Source organism: Anguilla rostrata, chromosome 14, assembly GCF_018555375.3.
Source record: "Anguilla rostrata isolate EN2019 chromosome 14, ASM1855537v3, whole genome shotgun sequence".
NCBI lineage: Eukaryota > Metazoa > Chordata > Actinopteri > Anguilliformes > Anguillidae > Anguilla > Anguilla rostrata.
Window position 1 is genome coordinate 32,295,678 of NC_057946.1, and position 24,176 is coordinate 32,319,853.

Sequence of the window (24,176 nt, forward strand, 5' to 3'; positions counted from 1 at the left end):
TCTTTAAAAACTTAAAATGAGTTGAGAAACAGGCTATAAATGCTGTAAAAATGAGGAGAAAAGAACACACTGGCGAATACTCCTGCTTTATTCAGTCTGTTGGCTGTGTATAAAGGACTGCTGGGCTCTAAAGAAACTGCTATTTACAGCATGTACGGGTGACACAGTCATATCTACGGAGATCAGGGCTGCATTCAACTCCAATTCAGGAAATTCACTGAAATTCAGTACAACTGAACAATCCTCATACAACTTTATTTTCAATTCACAAACTGAATTTAAATTAACTGAATTCACAGGAAATGGAACTGATTCCAAACCCTGATTCAGGATGGTTAATTACAATCGGCTGGTTTGCGCATGCATACTTTTTTTTATTTTTTTCAAACCAGCCCGACCATCGTCTCGTGATAAAACCGTAACACGTTCAACACAGGTGACCAGACGTGATATCCAGGTCTTAACCGAATGCGTACAAAGGAGTGGGGAACACGTGGAAAAACACTTTTTAACACCATGGCGGGGTAATCTCGTGTACAACACAAAAATAACTTGTGGGCGGGGACGGAGTCTCTGAAGAGAGTTCGTGGTGCGGCCGGGGTTTTGGGCGGCCGGTATTAAAGGGTCCAGGGCCCGGTTACCGGCCGGACTGGCCGCGCCCGTTTGGCCCGGCTAACCGGCGGACTGGCCGGCTCAAAGGGCCCGCGGCCGTTTGGGGTTGATCTGCTGGCTGGCCTGCTCCTCCTCCTGGAGCGCCGAGCGAAACGACTTCACTTTGTCTGTTAGGAGAAGAAAGGAAAAATGGAGGATGAAGGAGGAGGCGATGCTGGAAAAAGTGAAACGCGGTTCACCCAAAAGAGCAATGTGCTGCGTGTGTGAGTTCATTAATGAACTGGCTTTACGTTCCAATAAAAAAAATTCTAAGAAAATAATAAATGCTGGTTTATAAATAAGCTGGCTTTAATTTTCAATAAAACATTCTAAGAATAATACATGCTGGTTAATTAACTGGTTTTAATTTTCTATAAAACATTCTAAGAATAGTAAATGCTGGTTTACTAATGAACTGGTTTTAATTTCCAATAAAAAAAAATCTAAGAAAATAATAAATTTTGGTTTATTAATTAACTGGCTTTACGTTAAAATAAAATAAAAATCTAAGAAAATAAATAAAAGCTGGTTCATTCATTGGCTACTATCCAATAAAAAATAAATTAGCATGTTTTATTTTAAGAATGAACTAACTTTACTATCCACTAAAAACCTTAAAATAATAAATGCTGATTTATTCATTGATTGGCTGCTTTATGTTTCAATAAAAAATTCTAAGAATTTAATAAATGCTGGTCTATTAATGAACTGGCTTTAATTAACTCCAATAAAAAAATGAGAAGATAATGAATGCCAGCTTATTAACTGGCTTACGTTCCAATAAAAAACAAAAATAAATAAAATAAAATAAAATAAAAGCCGGTTTATCAATTAATTGGCCATTTTCCACTTTCCAAAAAATTCTTTAAATAATAAATACTGATTTATTAATTAACTAACTTTACTATCCAATACAAAACATCTTAAAATAATGAATGCTGATTTACTAACTGGCTTTATATTCCAATAAAAAATTCTAAGAAAATAATAAATGTTAGTTTATTAATTAACTGGCTTTACGTTAAAATAAAAAAAATTCTAAGAAAATAATAAATGCTGGTTTATTAATAAACTGGCTGTACTTTCCAATAAAAAACTTTTAAAAATAATAAATGATTTATTAATTAATTGGCTCTACTTTCCAATACAAATATTCTTATAATAATATATAATATATATATATATAATATAATATATAATAATAATAGCTGTACAAAATAAGTAATTGTACCTTACTGAACCCGTGTTCAGCAGTTGTCTACGATCATGAAAATGCACTTCTTGTACGTCGCTTTGGATAAAAGCGTCTGCCAAATGAATGTAATGTAATGTAATAATAAATGCTGATTTATTAATTAACCGGTATTATGTTCCAATAAAAAATTATAATTTTTTCAAAAACTAGCATTTATTATTTTCTTAGATTTCCATATTGGTACTTAAGCCAGTTAATTAATAAATCAGCATTTATTATCTTAAGTATTTTTTATTGGAAAATGAAGCCAGGTAATTAATAAACCAGCATTTATTGTTTTCTTATTTTGTTACTGGAAAGTAAAGCCAGTAAATAAATCAGCATTTATTATTTTCTTAGAATTTTTATTGAAAAGTAAAGCCAGTTAATTAATAAACCAGCATTTATTATATTCTTAGAATTTTTATTGAAAAGTAAAGCCAATTAATTAATAAACCAGAATTTATTATATTCTTAGAATTTTTAATCGAAACGTAAAGCCAGTTAATTAATAAATAAGCATTTATTAATTTCTTATAATTTTTTATTGGAATGTAAAGCCAATAAAATAATAAATGCTGATTTAATTAAATAATTTTTTATTAGAAAGTTAAGCCAGTTAATTAATAAATCAGCTTTTATTATTCTCTTCAAATTTTTTATTGTAAAGTAAAGCCAGTTAATTAATAAAACAGCATTTATTATTTTAATAATTTTTTTATTGGACAGTAAAGCCAGTCTGTTAATAAAAAAGCATTTATTATTTTCTTAGAATGTTTTATTGGAATGTAAAGCCAGTTAATAAACCAGCATTTATTATTTTCTTCGAATTGTTTTATTGGAAGGTAAAGCCAATTATTTAATAAACCAGCATTAATTATTTTAAGAATTGTTTTAATTGGAACATAAAGCCAGTTAATTAATAAACCAGCATTTATTTTTTTCTTAGAAATTTTTATTAGAACGTAAAGCCAGTTATAAATCTGCACTTATTATTTTCTTAGATTTTTTATTGGAAGGTAAAGCCAATTATTTAATAAACCAGCATTAATTATTTTAATAATTCTTTTAATTGGAACATAAAGACAGTTAATTAATAAATCAGTATTTATTATTTTAAGAATACTTTATTGGAAAATTAAGCCAGTTAATTAATAAACCAGCATTTATTTTCTTAGAATGTTTTTGTTGGAAACTAAAGCCAGTTAATAATTAAACCAGCATTTATTATATTCTTAGAATTTGTTTTATTGGAAAGTAAAGCCAGTGACAGCAAAGGAAGTAGCCACACATTACTGGGGCAACATAGCTCAGAGCGGCAGTCGGGGTGTTGCCAGTTTGATCCCCCGCCCTGGGCGTGTTGAAGTGTCCCTGAGCAAGACACCTAACCCCTAATTACTCCCAACGAGCTGATTGGTACCTTGCATGGCAGCCTTTCACCTTTGCTGTGGGAGTGTGTGTGTGAATGGGTGAATGGCATCAACTGTAAAGCGCTTTGGATAAAAGCACTATATAAATGCAGTCCATTTATATATGGTCATTCTCGCAGTATGCTCCAGGAAACAAGCTTTTTAACGATATATGATTCAACCAGGTCAATTTTAAAACCGCGGAGGCATTTAATCATAAAAGATGCTATCATAAGCTAATTTTATGCTTTGTGCACTTTATTATTGTGTAGTTTATTAATTAACTGGCTTTACTCTACAATTAAAAAATACTGAGAGAATAATAAATGGGACAGCTGGGTCTTGTGAAGTTCTAATACATGAAATAGAAGGTGAACGAGTGTGCAGATATATTGCAAAACAAACAAAATTTGTCATGTTCAGTTGCATCTAATTTCTATTTTGCACACAGCTGCGTATTAAATCAGTCTGCAGCTTTGTACGTTTGCTTTTCATTTCATGTTGGATATTATTTTGGCCATTAGGCAAAAAGTCACCAGACTGACAGTTTAATTTTAATTTAAATCTAAAGGCCACAGGCCTGTATTCAATCAACATTTGCCCTTCGAAACAGAAGCATTATACTTTTCAGTTACTGCCGAACTTGTCCAAACTACAGAAAAACAAAAAGTTTTAAATGAACGAATCACAGCCACAATTACCCAATCTGGGAGGGGGCGGGGGGCGGCGGAGGGACACTCGGTGACATTTACTTGGACGGGCTCGTTCTTTGGCGAAGACGGGAGTAATTCCAGCTCTGTTACCTCTCAGCTCTGTGAGGATCTCGATCTTTTGCTCCAGTATCTGTTCCAGCTGCGTGGCGTAGGACTCCACGTCATAATCCACCTCCTCCGTCATCTCCAGCAGCACCTTCTCGTCCTCCAGCCACCGTATGACTCTGCGGAGACCCAACGGTCAGAGTCCCCCGCCTCGGAGCTTCTGGGTTAGAGTTAGGATGTGCGGGTTAACAGACTGGGTCTGGGTAGGGGTTAGAGTTAGGATGGGGTAAAGCTGGGGTCTGGGGTAGGGGTTAGAGTTAGGGTGGGGTTAAAGCTGGGGTCTGGGGTAGGGGTTAGAGTTAGGGATGGGGTTAAAGCTGGGGTCTGGGGTAGGGGTTAGAGTTAGGGATGGGGTTAAAGCTGGGGTCTGGGGTAGGGGTTAGAGTTAGGGATGGGGTTAAAGCTGGGGTCTGGGGTAGGGGTTAGAGTTAGGGTGGGTTAAAGCTGGGGTCTGGGGTAGGGGTTAGAGTTAGGGGTAATGGGTCTGGGTAGGGTTAGGTTAGGATGGGTCTGGGGTAGGGGTAGATTTAGGGAGGTTAAAGCTGGGGTCTGGGGTAGGGGTTAGAGTTAGGGATGGGGTTAAAGCTGGGGTCTGGGGTAGGGGTTAGAGTTAGGGATGGGGTTAACTCTCTGCAGGGCTCACCTGGAAGACGGCCCTGTGGTCCTCCAGCACCTGCTCCTCCATCTCCACCAGCTGGGACACGGCCTCGTGGAAGGTGAAGAGCTGCGGAGAGACTTCCTCTTCCTGTGCAGAGACACACACACACACACACACGTTATAAACCACACGCTTGCACACACACACACACACACACACAGGCTATCAGCTACACACCTGCACACACACACACGCATGCATGCTACACACACACTGTTACCAACTACACATCACTAACAAAACTGTGCCCACGCCACCCATCTCTCCGCTGACACGCCTGTGTGCATCTACAGTGTTTTCAACATGGGTCTGCCCCAGGTCAAAATGCAGAGCGGACCAATCCAATGCATAAAGACCTGGGAGCAAGACCAGCTCTACGGAGGGGAAATGAGGGGTCTGGGGTTTGGGGGGGGGGGTGCAGGGCGGCTTACGTTCTGTTCACAGAGCAGCTTCAGGTCGTCCCGCTGCGGGGAGCTGCCCATCCCCCACTGCGCCTCCAGCACGTCCAGCTGGTTGATGGCGTGGATGTTGGGGCGCCCGTCCAGGACCGCGTTGGGGTCCACCGTGAGCTCCTTCACCCTGAGCGCAGAGGGGACGCGTGTTAACAGCGCGTCCGTTCGTCACATCAGTCCGCACTACCGCTGAACCACAGCCAGGACTGCCATGACGACACCCCGCACCCCCCCACCTTCCACAGGGGGGTCAGTTACATTTCAAATCAGGACAGGAATTTAATTTAAATTCAACTCACAAAATGAAAAGTAACAACACTCATTTCTTCAAATGAATTCATGTCATTTCCTGAATTGAATTGAAATGGAGCTGGCCCCAGCTGTTTTTGGTTTCTGGTTAATATCAAGGGTATTCGCAACACAAGGGCTAATCTGTTATCCAAACTGAGTTGCCAGTTTCCATGTGAAGCCATTATAAATTCACTGATATTTAAACATTACAGCACTAAACTGAATAGAACACTATATTCTCATATCAAGTTTATTTACAATAGAAAAAATACATTTAATTTGTTTCTCCTATCTAAGCATATATGCATAGAACACAGAGGCCCTGTTTTCACTCTGTAAATACGCATATGGTGTCATTCATGGTGTCCTTTTACATCCAGGGAGAAACAAAGCGAGCAAAAACAATGAGAAACACTAATGCAGGAACGAAGGAAGGGAAAACACTGCATGCAGCACGTCACCAACGCAGCACAGAAACATGGAACATGTGCAACCAAAAGGGAAATCCACTGGAAGTCATAATCTCACGCATTCCCCCATCCACCTCTAAAACGGGAAAACCTCAGAGCTAAGCACCGCTGCTGTTTTAAATGTGGGGAAAAGACATGAAATGACAGCTTTCCCAAGCAGAGTTCCCCTGGTATAAAAAAGAAATAAAAATAAAATAAATAAATGGAAACTTAAGGAACGAAAACCAAGACGCATGACCCTGGATAAATGAGGAGGGCGGGGTGATGCTGGGGGGGCGGGGCGGAGGGACGGAAACAGGACGAGAGGCGCCTTTTCGGGGCGTGAAGCGGAAAAGCGGTAGACCTGCTGGGCGAGGTGGAAAAGTCCTCGTACTCGTAGGTGGGCGACAGCTCGGAGCGGCCGCCGCCGCCGCTCTGGGAGAAGGGAATGTCCGACGGACTTATCCCAAACTCCTTCACCCTGGAGCCGGCGGGGCGGAGAGTGAAGGGACAGAGAGGGAGAGGCAGCAGTTAGGACGGGGCTGTGAGGCAGAGCGACTGATCCTCCCCCCCCTCCCAAAACCCACTGCCTTCAAAGACAGTGCACACGGTTCTGTGAGACCACGTTCGGCCCGAACATCTACAGATCCACAGCTTTCAGGGGCATCGATTCATCGTGTGCTGAGCCCAACCAGCCAGGGGACCTTCCCTCGGGCTCACTTTCAAATCCACTCCTCCTGGAAAAAGGGCTCGTTCATTTCCAGTTCCAGTCGGACGTGTATTTCAGATCACAACGGTCGAGTAAGTGGCGTAATTTTTAGTGAAAGGCTCTTGGTGGGCTTTGGAGGTAAGCTTAGCACCTGCTACACAAGCTCACAAGAAACAGCGCAGCGAAATCAGTAACATAATTACAGTAAATGCATAAACACAATCCTGAGCTTGTGAAAGAGGCTGGTTTTCAGTTATGGCTGCAGAGGAGGACACGCATGTACACACACAGGTGTAGGTACTGAAGGCCCCACAAGCCTGCTGTCCCTAATTTGTGGGTGTCGGTTAAAAGATGAAGAATCAAAAGGACACTTAAACAACAGGAAAGCACCATTTGGACAAACTGGGGGGGGGGGGTTATATGTTTTTCAGGAAGAACCACATTGAGGGAAGGGAATCTATAGAGACTGACTGGAAAGGGTGGGGGGGTCTATCTTCAAGCTGAACAAACTAACCCCCTCATGCAAACAGGTTCAGTTTACCCCAGAACACACACAAGTCTGCCTGCCACATTTTTCCTATTACATACAATGTGTCAAGAATGAGTAAATACACATACATGTACTTATTTCACTTTACTTTTAACTAGTTTACTTTACTTAATTATACAGCCAACATCTGTCTTTTTTTACCTTGTGAGGACACCAGAATTTTCCTGCATTTCAAGAATTATTATTTTTTGGTTTGAGATTAGGCAGATTAAGGGGATGAATTCAGTAGACCTTGGGAAGTAATCTGAAAATGATCTAACAACAAGAAAAGAGGGGGTGTGGAGGGAGAGGGGAATATTGGGCAGGGGGTAAGATTAAATGCACTCCAATTATTGTTCTCCAAAAAAACCACGTCCCTCACGCCTGAGAGGATGTACTGTAAGAGCTCAGTGCTCTCACAGTGTGTCGAGGCCACACCCACCTGTTGGCGTATCTCAGCGTGTTTAGTGTGTTCTCACAGGACGCCATTCCAGGCGAGATGGTGGCAATCTGTCCGGGAGGGAAAGACGGGGTTCAGAACTTCAACCTCAGCAGAATTCCCCCCATTCCAAAAAGCCCACTGTGATGTCATCTTTAATGTAAAACAGGCTGTTTTACATCCTACATGCTGATTGGCTGAGAATGCGCTCTACAGTGATTGTAAATCCGACACAGTAACAGGTTATTCAAACAGCAACTTAGAAATAATATTTAAAAAGAAATAATATTGTGTCATCACTTGATATGTTGTAACCATTTTATAAAAGCAATACGAAACTCGATTCCCTGGTGGGGGGGGGGCACTGCCACTGCACCCCAGGGATGTTTTCATGGGGCATGCAGAGAAAGAATGAAGCGTACGCCCGGAGAATTGTTGGAGTAAAGATGTCTCACCATACAGGTCCTGGAGTTCTCGCCGATGAAGGAGTCGCGTAAGACCTGGGTGAGCTTGCTCGCCCTGAACGGAGTGTGAGGTTTATTGCGGCCCAGGGCCCTGATGCACTCCTGCAGGTTTAAAAAAAATTAAATAAATAAATAAATAAATAAATAAATAAATAAACTCATCAAGGGATTTCAGTTATTTTCCCGTACTGGCGGAACTGGGATGGAACAGAGCCAAACCCCGGCATCATCATTCCCGTTATCATCGCCTTCATCGCTCTGAAGCGTTGCGCGGGAAATGCCCCCTACACCCCCCCCCCCCACCTTTAGCGCCAGCAGGCTCTTGTTGATCTCGGCGCCCTCCAGGCGGGTCTGCCGGTCGGCGCTGGACGTGTCCGCGCCGCGCTCGTTCCCCGCCAGGTCGATGAGCGAGAACTTGCCGTGCATCTTCCCCTTCCGCCGCAGAATGATCTGGAACACCGCGTGGCTGCGGGACGAGTGGGCGTTGGCCGAGGTCTGGCCGGACGTCCTGTTCGACGGCGGGGAAGAGACGGTCAGTGGAGGGGGGACAAAAAGGTGCCTCAGGGGAATGGTGTTCAGTATATTCAAATCAATTCAATTTTATTTTATTTGTATAGCGCTTTTTTATAGAGAACTGTAACAAAGACACTGAACCGCCAAATAGCAGGTACATAAGCTAAAAAAACTGGTGGGGAGAAAACCCTCAAACGGGTTGAGTAAGTATATAAGGTTGAGTAAGTAAACACTTAGGGAGATTTCTCTCTCTCGCTCTCACCTGCAGCTGTTGCCCACCTCGATGAGCTTCAGGACGTCCTCGGTGCATTTGACCTCGCACTCCTGCAGCCCCACCACCTGCACCTGCTGCTTCCCGTCCTCCAGAACCCGCAGCTTGGCCTTCCGATTCAGCAGGTCGAACACCTGCAACAACGGGCGGGACCCAGGGGTTCGGAAGGGGGGGGGGGGGGGGGTCAGTTCCATTTCAGTTCACAGAAGGGACTGACATTCAAAACATTCGCTGCAAAAAAATGTATAATAAATCCCCACAGAACAAGGTTTATGTCAAATTTGTGAACTGAATTTCAAATCATTTCTTGAAGTGAAATGGACCTGGCTCAAGGCCTGGAGGGAGTTGCACATCAAAATCAATCACAGTGCATTACATTCTGCTCTCAAACTCCCTCACCCAATCACAGTGCAGTAAATTATATTCTCTCATACACCCTCACCCAATCACAGTTCAGTAAATCCCACTCTCTCCTACAGTAAAAAAAACACTAACTATCTCATCTTTCAGTGCCACATTTAAGAACCACAGCATTTTGGGACTGAAAATGACATTATTTATTACATACATATTTTTATTTAAATGGGTTAAATTTTATTTCAGTAATTTGGGCACTTGCCTTTCCACTGTAGATTTCGAAGAAGGTTGCGTACACCTGTAGATCTAACTTCTTGTAGTTTGGTTTCTTTAACATGAGGAAAACGTCCCGAGCTAAATAAAGAGAGTTTTAGTCAAGCTGGGAAATTTCGCATTTTTACAGAGCACGTCACTCCAGTACTTCTAACTGATTAACCAAAACAGAGGTAACTGTGAGCTTTGAACTGCAAAAAAAATGTATTGCTGTTTAAAGCCAATAATTACAGCCTATAATTTCTCATAAAATGATCAAGGTCACTTAGTCAATAAGAGTAACAGTTAACCATTTCGCTTCAGTTTTAAATTCATAAACAATAATCCTCCTCTCCACTGCAAAGGTAGTGGTTCTTCATTTTTTAATTTCTTGCTTTTATAGCATCTCTAGTATCCACCCCCTGCTTGTTACTTTCTGAAACAGATTTTTAATAATTCATTCATTTTTTAAATATAACATTTTTAGGGCTCACAATAATGAGGCAGTCAAAAAACATGCTTTGTCACTCAGAGGTTGCAGGTTTGATTGTCAGGTGGGGCACTGCCATTGCTGCGGCTTGCAGTAAATATAAAGCTCTAATAAACTGTCTATATGAAAAACAATTTCACGTGTATGTCACACTGGATAAGAGTGCCTGCTAGACTAAATGGACACATTCATTCTTAAACAGAATAGTCAGCAAAATAAATCTCCAGTCACTGTACCAGCTAATGCGTAGATTCCTTTTGAACAGTCCTGGTTCTTCCCTGAAAAATCTCCTCCCATTGTCTGAAACAAAGGAAAGTGTTTCAGTTAAAATAACTTTATTGACAATTTCTGTAACATGTTACATGCCAACAGTCAGTAAATTGGGCTTATAAATATGCTTCTAAATGCTACACACTTCAAAATGGAGCTACCTCTTTTCCTTCTCACAATAATAATCTGCTTGTGCATCAGTCTAAACCATCTTTGATTGACACAGCGAGCGTTTACGCTGCAGAAAAGACGTCTCGGACGTCGACAGACCCGGCAGCCATGACACTCACGTGCGTTTTGCCACTTCCTGTCTGTCCGTAGGCGAAGCAGGTGGCCATTCCCCTCTCAAATATGGTCTCCACCAGCGGCCTGGCGGTAAAGCTGCAGGGACAGACCGGTTCAGACCGGTTCAGACCGGTTCCGTTTTTCAGCTCCAGTGGTGTGAGCACGGAGAGGTAATGTCACAGTACCCTCTGGGGTGTGCCCCAATACCCTTTCGTTCATATCAAACTATGGACTGAGCCCACAGACTACCACTCTAAACTGCTCCAGTTACGGTCCGGTAAAAGCAGTCACGACAAATCTTTCCCATAAACGCTCCCATCTTTAATTGCACTCAACTTCATTTTATTTATTAATTACATTAGAATACATCTGTGGAGTTAGCAGAACCGGAAATGTAAAATAAATGTGCTAAATGAACCGTTATTCACCTGTAAACCATTTCATTCGTGGTGGAGTCGTCGAAGGCGTAGTCGAATCGGAAGGTCTGGTTCTCCAGGTACCTGGTGAGGTCCACCTTCTGTTTCGGCTCGTGGACCATGACCACATCTTTGCTGGGAATGGTGATGACATCAAGGTCCTTCACGGTCAGCTCTGAAAAGCGTATGGGGGGGGGGGGTGTTATTCATGAGGGTATTTTCTGGACGTATTTTCGTGTGATTGGACGGCACGATCCATCAGTACGAGCGGCTGCAGGACTTCACTCATGCTGACTCTGAAGCATTAATGAAGTCTCTGCAGGTCTATTTAATCCCCATAACTCCAGTCTGCCCAGCTTCCCACCAGCTCATACCCTGGATTCAGCCTATCGAACCCGGGCTGCAGCTGAACGTGGGCCTCCAGCTGGTACTCAGCCTCCTGCAGCTAAGGGGCTAGAGCCCTGTACCCTGGGTCTGTCCAAATCACAAATCCTGACCCCCACACCCACCGTGCAACGGATTTTGCACAGCATATCTACACCTGGTATATTCCATTGAGCCATACGATTAGCATGCTCCAATAATACGGTTATGGCTCCAGGTAGTGGAGCTCCCAGGTAGTGCATCAGAACTCGTGATGCAGACGCGAGACTGGGAAGTATGAAAGGGTGTGTAAAATGGCGGCCGGTTGCGCAGTACAGTTTAATGGCAGGAGCTGTAGAACTGGCCCTTGTGTGCTTCAGGTGCTCTTACCTTTCTTATTCAGCGGACGTTTCCTGACACAAACGCATATTCTGTGCTCTTCGATCTGCAAATTTAATTAAAAGCAAAATAACATGAAAACATACCTGCCTCATTTATGTTAGGAAATGTGATTTAATTGCAAGGCAACCCATTCAGTAATCTATATTAAGCAAATCAACACCTGCACAAAATACAGACAGTAACAAGGACAGTAATGCTGAAAAAGCAACGATTCTACCCAATTATATGACCACAAGTACCTGGTGCCAATGACAGTCTGGCAGGCTCCATTTTAATCACCAGTTAATTACTGTTAATTACACTCACCAGATCAGCTGTTGTCAGAGGCCGGTAGTCGAGGCTTGCTCTGAAGTCTCGGATCATGTACATAATTTCAGAGTTGGGGTTTGTGGCGTCCACGTCCTTTGAAAAATAAAGATAAAAACACATGAGTGGCTAGTGCCAGTGACCAGACATCCTCTCCTGATTGGCTGTAACCAATAAAATTTTATTTAAATTAAATTTAAATTAAAAACTAAATTACAGGCATTTAGCATACGCTCTTACCCAGAGCGACACAACTCTTTATATAGCATTTACATTGCATCCATTTCTACAGGGTTAAGTACCTTGCTCGCGGGTACAACGACAGTGTTCAACCTGGGAATGTAGCCTAAATGGCACTATCTATGTAGGAATCTGTCACAGTACACAGCACAGTATAAGCCAGCCTAAAGCCCCACAGAGCAAGTGGTGACAGGAGCAAGGAGAAACTCCCTGGATGGGCTTGGAAGGAATTTGACTAAATGGTGACAAGGGGGGGGGGGGGGGGGTCCTCTCCGGCCAGCTTGGACCGTGGGCCCATAGGGGCATAGAGGGCCAGTTCCATTTTCAGTCCATCTAATCAGTTCAGGATGAGGTGGGGAGGCGCAGATAGGTACAGGGAGGTGCAGGGCAGAATGAGGAGATGCGGAGAGGTGCAGGGAGGTACGAGGAGATGTGGGGAGGTATGGGGAGGTGCAGCGAGACATGACCCACTCACCTGCGCTCTCTTCTCCCTCAGCTCCTGCTGCTGTAGACGCCTCCTCTCCCTCTTCTCCTGCAGCTTCTCCACCTCCTTCACGCAGTTGGATTTCCTGCGGGCTGGAAAAGAGGAGGAACACAGAAACATAAACGTCCCAGACTGTGAAGAGACTGAGCGCGCTCAGAGAGATGTCTGCTCTCGCCACCATCTGGGAGGAATTCGGATCTCGACGCCCCACACTGGGGGCAGCTAGGAGTGCTGTTCAAAAACACCTTTTCTTTCAACAATATTTATCGGGAAAAAGTTCCAAATTATTTTGGAAAGAAACTCTTGGAAACATGAGTCCCCCCTGTCAAACTGACTTAACTCTTTACTTGTTACGCAAGTTTAATGTCAATGTGAATGCATTTTAATGTTTATTCAAGTCATTTCTGTGAAGTGAAGCCAATGGCATATCCCATCCCATTACTCTTAATTGCTCATTCAGCTTAATGACCATCAGATTTAAACACAGCTGGGGGTGGGGGGTTTGACGGTACCGTTCTGCTGCTGCTGCAGGGTCTGCTGCTGTGTGAGGGGCATCGCTGGGGGTGGGGGTGCTGGTTCCTGGGGCTGGTTTTGCCGGGCGCGGGTCATCCCCACTGCGGGAACAAAAAAGCAGAGAGAGCCGTTACCCGCCAAAGCCACGGTTTAAACATTTTATAGGTGTAAGATCTTTTTATTTGAATTACACATCACATCAGCCAATACTGCTCAAAAGCACGGAAAATATCAAGGTTTGTTTTGTTTACTGTCTGTTAAGTACACCCACAACCCACAGCATCGCATCGTTTCCTCAGAGACAAAATATAGTCATTAAAATTCATATTTACTGAGGGTACAAGCAAAAACTGAAATGGCCTGAAAATACCCAGAAATATATGTATAACTGCACATTACAATGAATGGATAACTATAACTTCAATTTATGTCCATCAAATTACATACCAATTAACATTTATACACACACATATATAGAGCATCCATTGTATATTCGAGGCAAGTATTTCCGGTGTCAGTGTTGGAATCAGATAGAAAAGAAAGGCTACATAAAAGTATGTTTTCTGGACCTGTGCAACCACGAGGAGTTGTTGTCATATTAAATAACATCCCTGATGAACTTTTCCAGTCACTTGGCGTCCTAGCAACATCAGAACTGCACTAAAATAGTCCCGATCTGAGCAGCTGTAGGCCAACGCTAACGCCAAACAGCACAGTACGCTTCTAATCAAATTCATCATTTGATCAGAACTGCAGTCAAGCATTTTTAAATTCACATTAAAGAAAATTATTCATGAACTTGTTACATGTATTTTCATACAGGCAATACACTGTGAGCAGTTTCCTTAAAAAATAAAAATCCGCTACAAGACATACCTCGGTTGTCTTTAGGAATTTCATTCTTAGGTGGCGCTACCGTTCGTCGGTTCTGATTCTGCGAAACGCAGAGAAATGAAAAAGATCAGACAGGATCAAGCACACAAACGACCCGATGAAGGTCTACGTTATGGACCAGGAGATGCCGCACGCATAAAAAGTAGCCGCGATGATTTACTGAACTCGGTTCTTCATGGGAAGACTGGGAAGTTGCAGCGGATTCGGCTGGCTGGGTTTTCTCATTAGCGTCCTGTAGTTTCCGTTGGCAGCGCACAGCCAGAATAACATTAGCGCGCTCAGCTAATTTTTCATCAGTGTGGAGTAAATGAGATGGAAACTTTTTTTGTTTTGTTGCTTTTTTATTTTTTTATTCAGTGGTTCGCAGTGTGCTAAATGCCAGATCTCGCTCAGCAATGCGTCCTGTTGACACTGCTACGCAATATACACTGAGGGCTATAACAGTGATGCAAATGTTTGCGACAGAACGATCCAGCGTGAATCACCACCCATTACGCACGGGAAAGAGTAATCACGCAGTCATGACTCTAAAAGCTTTTCGGAAGAAGACTGGGACGGGCGGAGAGAACAGGGAGAGTGTATGATTTAAGGATATGATATTTGAGAAGATTCGCTACAATAACGCAGCCTCAACGGTCTTGAGTTTACACCAAGCTGGACTAGCGAGCAGTGTTAACGAACACTCCACGGACGGTTCCAAGACAGAAGCAGCAATCTTTCACATCAATCTCCATAATTACTGCACTTGGAAAAAGTCCGCACAGGTGTCAGCATTCACAAGGGTTTCTCTTTAAAGGTCAACTAGAGATTATTTTATGAATTACATTAAAATGCAATAATCATTTTGAAATTAATCCCAGGGTGAAAATGTTTTGATGGACAGACCAAACAGTTGTCCATGGTTCTTTTGAGGTGGAAGGTGTTCAATATAAAATATTATTCATGCATTTTCTCTGTATCTAATATTTTTAGTCCCAGTCTTGGGCCACTCTTAATGCACCTCATCTATCCCGACTCATGATAAAAAATCAGCTATTTTCTAGAATTGCACTCAGTTTATGGCACTCAGAGGAACACTGGGTTGAAATGTAAAGTGCTCCTGAACTAATTCACAAAGTGAGTGACGTGTTCCTCTTATTCTGTGAACACAAGGATAAAGTTGTCGTGTTGATGAGTATTTTGGTGATCGGTTCTCCACGCTCCAAACTCAAGGCGGTTTGGGGAAGTGTCCCTAATCGTCCTTCATTTTCCTTTAAGACAGAGGAGGAGCGTTCAGACTGTCCGCCCAGCATCACACCTGTGTTCACCGCGGTCTAAGCCAGGGGTGCACAAGGGCCTATTTGTGTCAGGACTTAGTCGCTAGCTTTAATCTCAATAATTTAATTAGCCAGTCATTTGATTGAAGCGATTTTTAATAAAAAACCATGAGCTACAGCTGTAGGCTACATACCCTTGGTGTGATATGGGACTGAGAGTGCACGCTGGGACACTGCATACAGGCATTTAGAAAATTAAATCGGAATAACTGGACAGAACAAAGACCAGCAAGCACACACTGGCCCTCCAGGACTGGAGTCCTGCATCGTGGGAAGCAGGCACAGGCACTGTTGTTGGGGATAAATTACTTGACAGGTTTCCTTTAATTTGTATTGATGCAACAGGCATTCTCTAATGAATGCCTCTCAAAGAAGTTCCACACTGACACTGTAACCATTAGATTACTGACAATTACTTCCAGCATTAAATTTGTCCCCCGCTTGAGAATCCTGTGGCGTCTAAAATGGCTGCTACCAAGAATTCCTTGACAGGGGGCATCAAAAGAACAACCTGAAGTTTTAGTCCAAAATAAACAGAGACTTTGGTTGAAGATGAAAGCATTTATCAAACAGCTATGAAAAGGCTGGCTATAGCTACAGTACACATGCAAGATGAGAAATACTCTCCACTAGCCATATACTTTACTCCTTCATATAATAAAAAAAACAACATAAAAAACTTGTGTATATAAAAAGTAAGGTGTTATTAATAGCCTTCACAGGGACCAACCCAAGCTGCCCCTCTCAAATGCACTGAAACAGAATAGAAGACAAAATTTTTTTTTTTTTTAACACACCGCTTATCGCAGCTGTGCTGTGTAGTGTGCACATTGATTAATTCCATCACCTGCACAGCATAACCCCGCCTACAGCAAACACAGAGAAGGCCTGCAGTGCGAGCAGTACGTACCTTGGGTACCTTACTAACTTTCACTGAACTCTGGACGGGTGGTGGAGGGGTTTCTGGGCTGGGAGCAGTCTCCTCCTCTGCGGCTAAATCTGGATTCAGTGAAAATATACTCTCCAGGTCGATCTAAAACAAAATTAAACAAGAACAAAAAAAACCCATAGGGAAGGAATTTTATTAACTTTGCATATCATGCTCAAAGTGCACATCATGGTCAAAGTGCACTTTACAAAAACAAATACTCCAAATAAAAATGAATACATCGACATAATCTTCTCAGTTTAACCGACAAGTGACTATGCAGCATCTTGCGTTAATTCAACCACCAGAGTCAGGCTTTAGGCTTGTGTTTTAATACAACAAACCTTCTGTGTGTACAGTGAAAATACATATCACATACAAAATAAAAAAATGTACAATGTTTCCCTTCTCACTTGAGTGAAACATCAGTGGTATTTAAAGCCAAAGCTGCTTTAGCATTAATCTCCCTCAGTGCGCCACACTATACTCTCCTTCTGACACATCTGAACACACGTTTCTGCTGATGAGTACCGTATGGCTTCAGCATTAAGTACTGAGCCATTTTATCTGTTTAATCCAAAAAGAGGCGAGTTCTTCCATCTCTACATGCCTGCTGAATTTTTCATGCGAACGCTTTCCACAAGTGTTCTTTGCTGGATGCTTATAATAGAGCCTCGATTCATGAGCCTTAATAACTAGTGAAGGGCTGAATACAGCAGCTATGTTGTGTTGCACAGTTCAAACAACATTGCTAACTGCTGTGTAAGGAATAGATGGATTCTCGATTTAGTGACTAGTAATGACGACTTCAATAATCAGAACAAGAGAATAATCCCAAGATGAGGGTTAAGTCATTTTCAAATTGTACATTTGCCTTTACACGTAGCTGGGAGGCTTTAAAATTATTTACACATTTTCAGCACTAATAAAGGCTTTATGCACCTCTTAGATAGGTCACAGAATGTCGTACCCTGGCTTTAAACAGAAATGAAAATTTTATTCAATCTGAATGCCACTTAAAAATCACACACAATATCATTTGTTTTCTATGCAAGGTGTCCATTTTAACATTTTAATGTACACAACTGGTATATATCTGAATTATACAGGAAATCCAGTTTGAAGTTCATTTTGAAGTTGTCCGCCAATGAGACATGCAGAAAAATGAAAATCATAACGATTAAACTTAAAAAAAAAAAAAAAAAAAAATTTGTTTTAAAAAAATCCGGTGACCTCCTTCCCCTTGGTGTCCCCGTTCTCGATCCACTCCACGGTGACGCTCTCGTTGTCCTCATTCAGGGACGTGACCATCGCTTGGTGTATTCGTCCTGCAACAGAGGAAGTGCCGCCATTTTAGCACGGATTAGAAATTAAGCCAAACGAAGCTCACTCAAAACACCTCGTGTTCGCTGTCGTTACTGTGGAAGTGAACACCAACTCTCCTGATATTAAACTCTGATATTAAACTTTGCTCCGATGACTGTCTCAGTCGCCCGTGGGTTCGTGGTTCTTCTTGGATGATCTGCTTTGGAACTTGATGCAACATGAACATATTTTAACCTTACAAAGTCCCAAACTGATAGGTACAATACATTTGCCTGTACATTTGCATGCCCACATCCTGACCTAATCCATTAAGAGCTAAAAGGTCAAACGGATCCTAGATCAGCACTATTCCAGATCAGCACTAGTGCTTTATGAATGCAGGCCAAGGAGTTTGAGGAATGGACAGTTAAGGAGTTAAGCATTAACAGCTGAAGTCTTTATTCACACACATAGAGAAAAGGACTGCAAGGTACCCACATCCATTATTCAAGGTAAAAGAGGTTGTTTGCTGTTAGTCCTCTCCTGTGAGTTCTGTTAAAGTAAAAAGAATGCCAACAGAGTGATGTGAGTTAGCCTAACCCATTGCACAACACTGAGAGAGTGATGTTAATCAGCCTAACCTGCCGTATATCACTGAGAGAGTGATGTTAATTAGCCTAACCCACCATATAACACAGAGAGTGATGTTAATTAGCCTAACCTAAGTTAGCCTAACCCACCATAGACGAGCAGTGTTGGGCTGAATGGCATGTTCTCGTCTTACGTTATGTTATGTTATGTTATGTAATATATCACAGAGAGAGTGCTGTTAATTAGCCTAACCTGTTGTATAACACTGAGGGAGTGATGTAAATTAGCCTAACCCACACTGAGAGAGTGATGGACTTAGCATAACCAACCATATAACTCTGAGGAGTGATGTAAATTAGCCCAACCCACCATATAACACTGATGGAGTGATGTAAATTAGCCTAACCCACCATATAACACTGATGGAGTGATGTAAATTAGCCTAACCCACTGCATGATACTGAAGTCATCAGCTGAGAAATGCAGTGATTCCTGCAAAAGACATTGTTGATCAAGACAACTTCAAGGACAATGGCACAAAATGAGAGCTATCCGTGCTCTGTGCACAATTTACAAAATTTCTCTCAAATCAAAAGCACATAAAGAGGGGTTTCAAATTCCATGAGGTGCTTTGATCCTGAATAACAGTTGGTGATGTCACATTTTACCTCAGGAATCTGCAGTGGAGGGGAAACAGTCACTGCAAGGCTAAATGTTCAAATGTTCACCATGGTAACAGTATCCACGACAGCACCACCTCAAAATGGATCTTTTAAATGAGTTTGATTTTTTTCCCGCCATCCACAGAGATGAGGTCAGCTCACTGCTGGTTTGTACTCAGCTGCAAGGCCATGAAACCAGAAAATTCCTCAAATGACAGCGATGTCATTTCCTCTCTGAGAATGGCCAAACAGACAGCAGCACTCAGCACTTCCTGCAGCATTTCACGCTGGTCTTTAAGCAAAGCACCCCGTTTGCCCTCCTCCAGAAGAGGTATTCTCAAAAAAATAATTTTTTTCCCCCAGAATAAACTGGCTGGTGACAGCAGTCTCAGACCACACTGCTTATGAACACTCAGTCACATGACGTCCACCTCACTAGAACAAGAAATTCCATTTTCCCAGGGGGAGGGGAAAAAGCATGATATTCGTCTATATTTGCCTACATTTTTAATTTATCATTCAGCGTTATTAGACTTTAACATCCGCTACAGGATATTACGAACAAATTCTGAAAAGCAGTGTACAGGTACATTTATCTCAAACATATCTGCTTCTAACTTTACCTTTTGTCGCAGGTAGGATAGATTGAGCACCATAATAACAAACCCTGAAGTTTTATAAAAAATTTAAGCTAACATTTTTTTTCCATTTTTCTCAAATTTCCTCCCCCAACTTAGTCGTTATACTAATTCCCCGTGTGTATCACAGTCCTGGTCGATGCACTATCCTCTGTCGGTCTGGGGAGGGGGTAGACTTCCACATGCCTCCTCTGATACATGTGGAGTCGCCAGCTGCTTCTTTTCACCTGACAGCGAGGAGTTTCACTGGGAGAGCGTAACGCATGCGGAGGTTCACGCTATCTCCCCCAGATCCCCTCCCTGCTGAACAGGCTCCCCGACCAACCAGTAGGAGTCGCTAATGCAACGATCAGGACTCATTCCCTCACCGGCTTCCCATCCGCGAACTCGCTGCATGTGTGGCCCCTGCCGTACCGCACCTCTGCAGGAACGCACCACACATGCAGGGTGAAACTCTCCATCCAAGCACCGGTTTGAAAAAACAGCCAAAAAGACTCAAAATCTGTCTGCCTCCCATCAAAGTAGGAACGCTAGTTCTTACTTGACCAACGAAAACAGCCCAGTCTGTGTCATTTGACCACTTACTGCCAATTCAGTTCTCATTCAAATGTCTTGGAGAGGAACATCTCTGGTCTTAATATTTGACACACAATAACCTGTGGATGCCCACATATCAATGAGGTTTTCCCAGTACATTCACAAGTATTTATCAAAATACATAAAATATAACTTATAAAGCTTAGCCTATATTAATCTGCCACAGGGGTTTTCAAAGTCAATCCTGAGGACCCACTGAGTATGCTGGATTTCTTTCCTACATCACTTTCAACCTCTGAATAGTAATGAGCAGTTAATTGTTCTTAATTTCATGCCTTTTGTCTACTGAAGGATGATTTGCAGTCTTAAGGTCTCATTATGCCAGAAATAGCCCCCCATGCCAGGAAGAATAAATATTTCACATTCACATCGCAGGACTTTCAATCGATCAGATCAACTCAGGCTTTCGTTTTCTGTAATGCGTGGTGGTATGAGAAAAGCTTCCTTTAGAAAGAGGCTACATTTTTACTTAGTTTAATGACACCACTGCAGTCCAAGTGGTCGTAAGTGTGGTCACCTGGTCACCTACATGAAACAGTTTGTGAAACATGAAGCGTGACTTGAAGGAGAAAATTGCAATGAGCCAAACCTGCATAACACAAGAATTAAGAAAAGTACGAAATAATGTTAGATATTGTGTTGTCTTACATATAATTTATAAATAAATGAATTATATATAATTATATTAGATATTAGACAGGCTTTAAACAACTTTAATTGATCGAGATGTTGACTATGACAGAAGACAGTATACACACCACAGATTTAGTTAGTAGGCTATCCTCATTGCATTCGTGGCCCCTGGCACAAAGAGGAAAACGAAGTTGTAGTTTGTGAGCAAGCCTAACTCATCTCACATGAGAGCGCCAACCCAACCAAAAAAATAACATGCTCATCAGAAAGAAAAACAGGAAAAGAAAGTTAGTGTCCCTGTGACACTACAGCAGTTGACTACCGTAAGGAATATTGGAGGCGACTGAACGTGGTCGTTTCTCACAAGTTAAAATTCCTACAGCCGATTGGGAAGCCTTAACACCCAGAAATGTTACAAGTTGCATTTTTAACAAATTTGCCATTTCTGCCTGGCTTCTTGAGAATACAGAACGCGATTTCTGGAGTCAAATTTTGACAAAGTTGCTTTTTCCGTTCATTCTTCATTTCTCCGTCTGTGTTCATCTCACCAGTCCGTACAACAGGCAAGCTGCTGGGAGCACGTTTTGGAAGAGCCTTTTTTCACTCGGGGTTGCCAGCGCCTCTCGTCAGCTTGGCGGACGGAACCCAACACCACACGGGACTTCGGCGTTACATATTTCACAATCCGCAAAAAAAAAAATGGACTGGCAGTGCGGCAGTGTTTTGGACACAAGAAGACTCATCTGAGCTCAGAAACACCGGACCTGCTACATGGAGTAAGACGGGTAGCCACTGTACAGCTTCCCACGCATGTAGCTACACCCTGTATGTTCCAGACACTGAACAAGCAGATTTCCCACTCTAATGTAGCCTAAATATAACTCTGTAGTCTCCATGCCTTGGTTGTATTTAGATTTTTCTGCAAAAAAAGTTTTCTGCACAGAAAGTTAAGAGCTTGGCCTAGCAGCCACCAAAAATGTCTGAATACTGGTCATGGTACATTATTTATGGAAGGTTTTCATATTTAAAATGCTCCTCGTTTGTATAAATAACTAAGAACCTCAGTCAAGTTCTAATCATTTTGTGGTTACATAACCTTCTTCTGGCACAAAACCCAGAATGCTTTGCTCCGAACACAGTCCTTCTCTCTGTGGACTGTGTTAAATCACATTTGCAGCTTGTGATTTTGTTCCTTCATTAATAAAGGTTCTCGATCACTTATTAAACACAGACTATAAACACTTTATAAAGCTGCAGTCTTCTACTCTTAATAGGTTGCGCTGGTTTGTGTTCCTGTGGAATCTGAAATTACAAACCCTGTCTGGCACCGTAAGTCAGAAGGAACACAGCTAGCTTCGCACTGGGACGGGAGGCCTACACATGCTACAACCGCATTCAGCTTCAACTCTGATTTCATGACTCACTTCGATGAATAACGACGAGCTTAAATTACTTTAAAATGGGACGTGCTGCTAGCAGCTTTAAACCAATTGCCCGTTCAAGGCTCCTGACGCGCATGAGACCGGGAGCACGTCACCCTCCATCATCAAAGCGCGGAGGTAAATGGCAGGAAATGGAGATTTTTCCTTTGCCAAATCTAACTTCCTTGCTATTGAACAAGAATACGGACTGAATTACAGGGTAAGGAACGGCTTATTTCGTTTTTTTACTCCTTCAGTGAAACTTCCATATAGAAAATGCAGGCAATTTTAAGAGTAAAAATGAGTGTAAATGCCTAACAACCATCCTCGTTTCATAAAACCCCCACCAATGCAGCAGGCTTGGTGATCTTAGGTCTTTCATCAGACAAATTACCAGGAAATATGCCAACACCTTCCAAACCCGATTTTACCCACTGCACGAAGCACCATCTTCTAACATTCTGATTTATTTATTTATTTTTTTAAATGACAGTGCAATTACTCACACACCTCTTAGGCCCATGGCCAAAAACAGTGGCCTCCTTACTCTCAGACATGCTGAGGATGTAGGTTAATGGGGGGGGAGCCATTCACATCCCAGCACTGCCAGGAAATTGGTGGCGAAATACTGGCAAGAGATGCTCCTCCAAGCTGGAGTCAAATGAGTGGGTTGCAAGAAAGCACAGACTGAGAGAGCAGGCTTTAATCATAATGACATCTCATATGTTCCACATCGTGTGGCTTTGCTCGGGATTATCAGAGCAGCAGTCAGCAATTTGTCCAACTATGGGTGAGTAACTTAGCCATTTCCAAGAACCTCACCAATACATCACACAGACGCGCACACACACGTATACGCACACACACATGTGCATATATATACACACACACCCACGCACACAGGCAGGCACGCACACACACACACACAGGCACACACACACATAAATACACACACACAACTCTAGCAGTAACTATAACTCAAGCTATAAACCTTACCCTAACACTAGCTGTAACACTACCTCTAACCCTAACCCTAGCTGTAAACTTAACCCTAACGCCAGCTGTAACCCTAACCCTATCTGTAACCATAACCCTAACACTAATCCTAACCTGAACCCTAGCCATAACCCTAACCCTAGCTGTAAACCTAACCCTAGCTTTAACCCAAACTGTAGCTGTAACCCTAACCCTAGCTGTAGCAACCACCTAGAATACCATAGCAACCTCATAGAACACCATAGCAACCACCTGGCAACACCCTAGCAACCACCTAGAACACCCTAGCAACTGCATACCGTGAGTAAAACACAGAGATATCAAGTTTTGATGAAGAGTTAATTTAGGTCTGTATATATGTGTCGCAAATCAACTCGTTGACGTGATGTTATAGCACATACACAATACTCTGTCTCTGCTCATACTACAGACACTGTTCACTCTGTTCAGCACAAAGTCGACTTTGCATTGGTGGAAATCACACTTCACAATTTCTGCAGGAATTGTCTAGTTTCTATTACAATACTGCTCACTGAATTACATTACTTATGCCGCTACTTTTGGGCAAACGGGACACTGCCTCACATCTAAGTTCACTTAATGAAAAGAAATTCTTTGAAAAATCCACTCTGGATCAGACCATTTAACTTTAAGTTTCTATTAACCACTGGCAGTCAGGAAAAAAACAAAACAAGAAACATGTTTTAAATAACTTCACTGCACTACATTTGAGTCAGGTGGGAACAGGACGTTGAAAAATAATATAAAATATGGTTCCTTCAGTGATGTTTCTGGGACAACACCCTTGAGAAGGCTTGAAAGAGCACTTCTTTTACATGACAATGCTTAAGAGTGCGTTAAGTAAAAACACCACATGAATGGCCTTCAAGCTTTAGGCCTACCTCTTACTTATTATTTAGGCTAATAAAT

General features: G+C 42.3%; 1 protein-coding gene across 3 annotated transcripts in view; it reads right to left on the reverse strand.

Moving 5' to 3' along the window:
* Positions 1-238: 238 nt before the first annotated feature.
* Positions 239-24,176, reverse strand: part of LOC135239093 (kinesin-like protein KIF2A) — a 35,039-nt gene continuing 11,101 nt past the window's right edge. The window contains exons 2-21 of one of the 3 annotated variants that reach the window (XM_064307520.1): positions 17,637-17,731; positions 16,386-16,508; positions 14,142-14,199; positions 13,265-13,366; positions 12,744-12,844; positions 12,029-12,124; positions 11,711-11,765; positions 10,970-11,132; positions 10,547-10,637; positions 10,223-10,286; positions 9,507-9,598; positions 8,879-9,021; positions 8,407-8,611; positions 8,095-8,205; positions 7,643-7,710; positions 6,327-6,443; positions 5,202-5,349; positions 4,752-4,857; positions 4,098-4,229; positions 239-779 (exon numbers count right to left, since the gene is read on the reverse strand). In XM_064307520.1, coding sequence (XP_064163590.1) covers positions 694-779; positions 4,098-4,229; positions 4,752-4,857; positions 5,202-5,349; positions 6,327-6,443; positions 7,643-7,710; positions 8,095-8,205; positions 8,407-8,611; positions 8,879-9,021; positions 9,507-9,598; positions 10,223-10,286; positions 10,547-10,637; positions 10,970-11,132; positions 11,711-11,765; positions 12,029-12,124; positions 12,744-12,844; positions 13,265-13,366; positions 14,142-14,199; positions 16,386-16,508; positions 17,637-17,731 — 2,156 coding nt within the window. In that variant the 3' untranslated portion in view covers positions 239-693. Of the gene's footprint in view, positions 780-4,097; positions 4,230-4,719; positions 4,858-5,201; positions 5,350-6,326; positions 6,444-7,642; positions 7,711-8,094; positions 8,206-8,406; positions 8,612-8,878; positions 9,022-9,506; positions 9,599-10,222; positions 10,287-10,546; positions 10,638-10,969; positions 11,133-11,710; positions 11,766-12,028; positions 12,125-12,743; positions 12,845-13,264; positions 13,367-14,141; positions 14,200-16,385; positions 16,509-17,636; positions 17,732-24,176 lie in introns of those variants that run through there. The other 2 variants (XM_064307518.1, XM_064307519.1) reach the window with 2 other exon arrangements.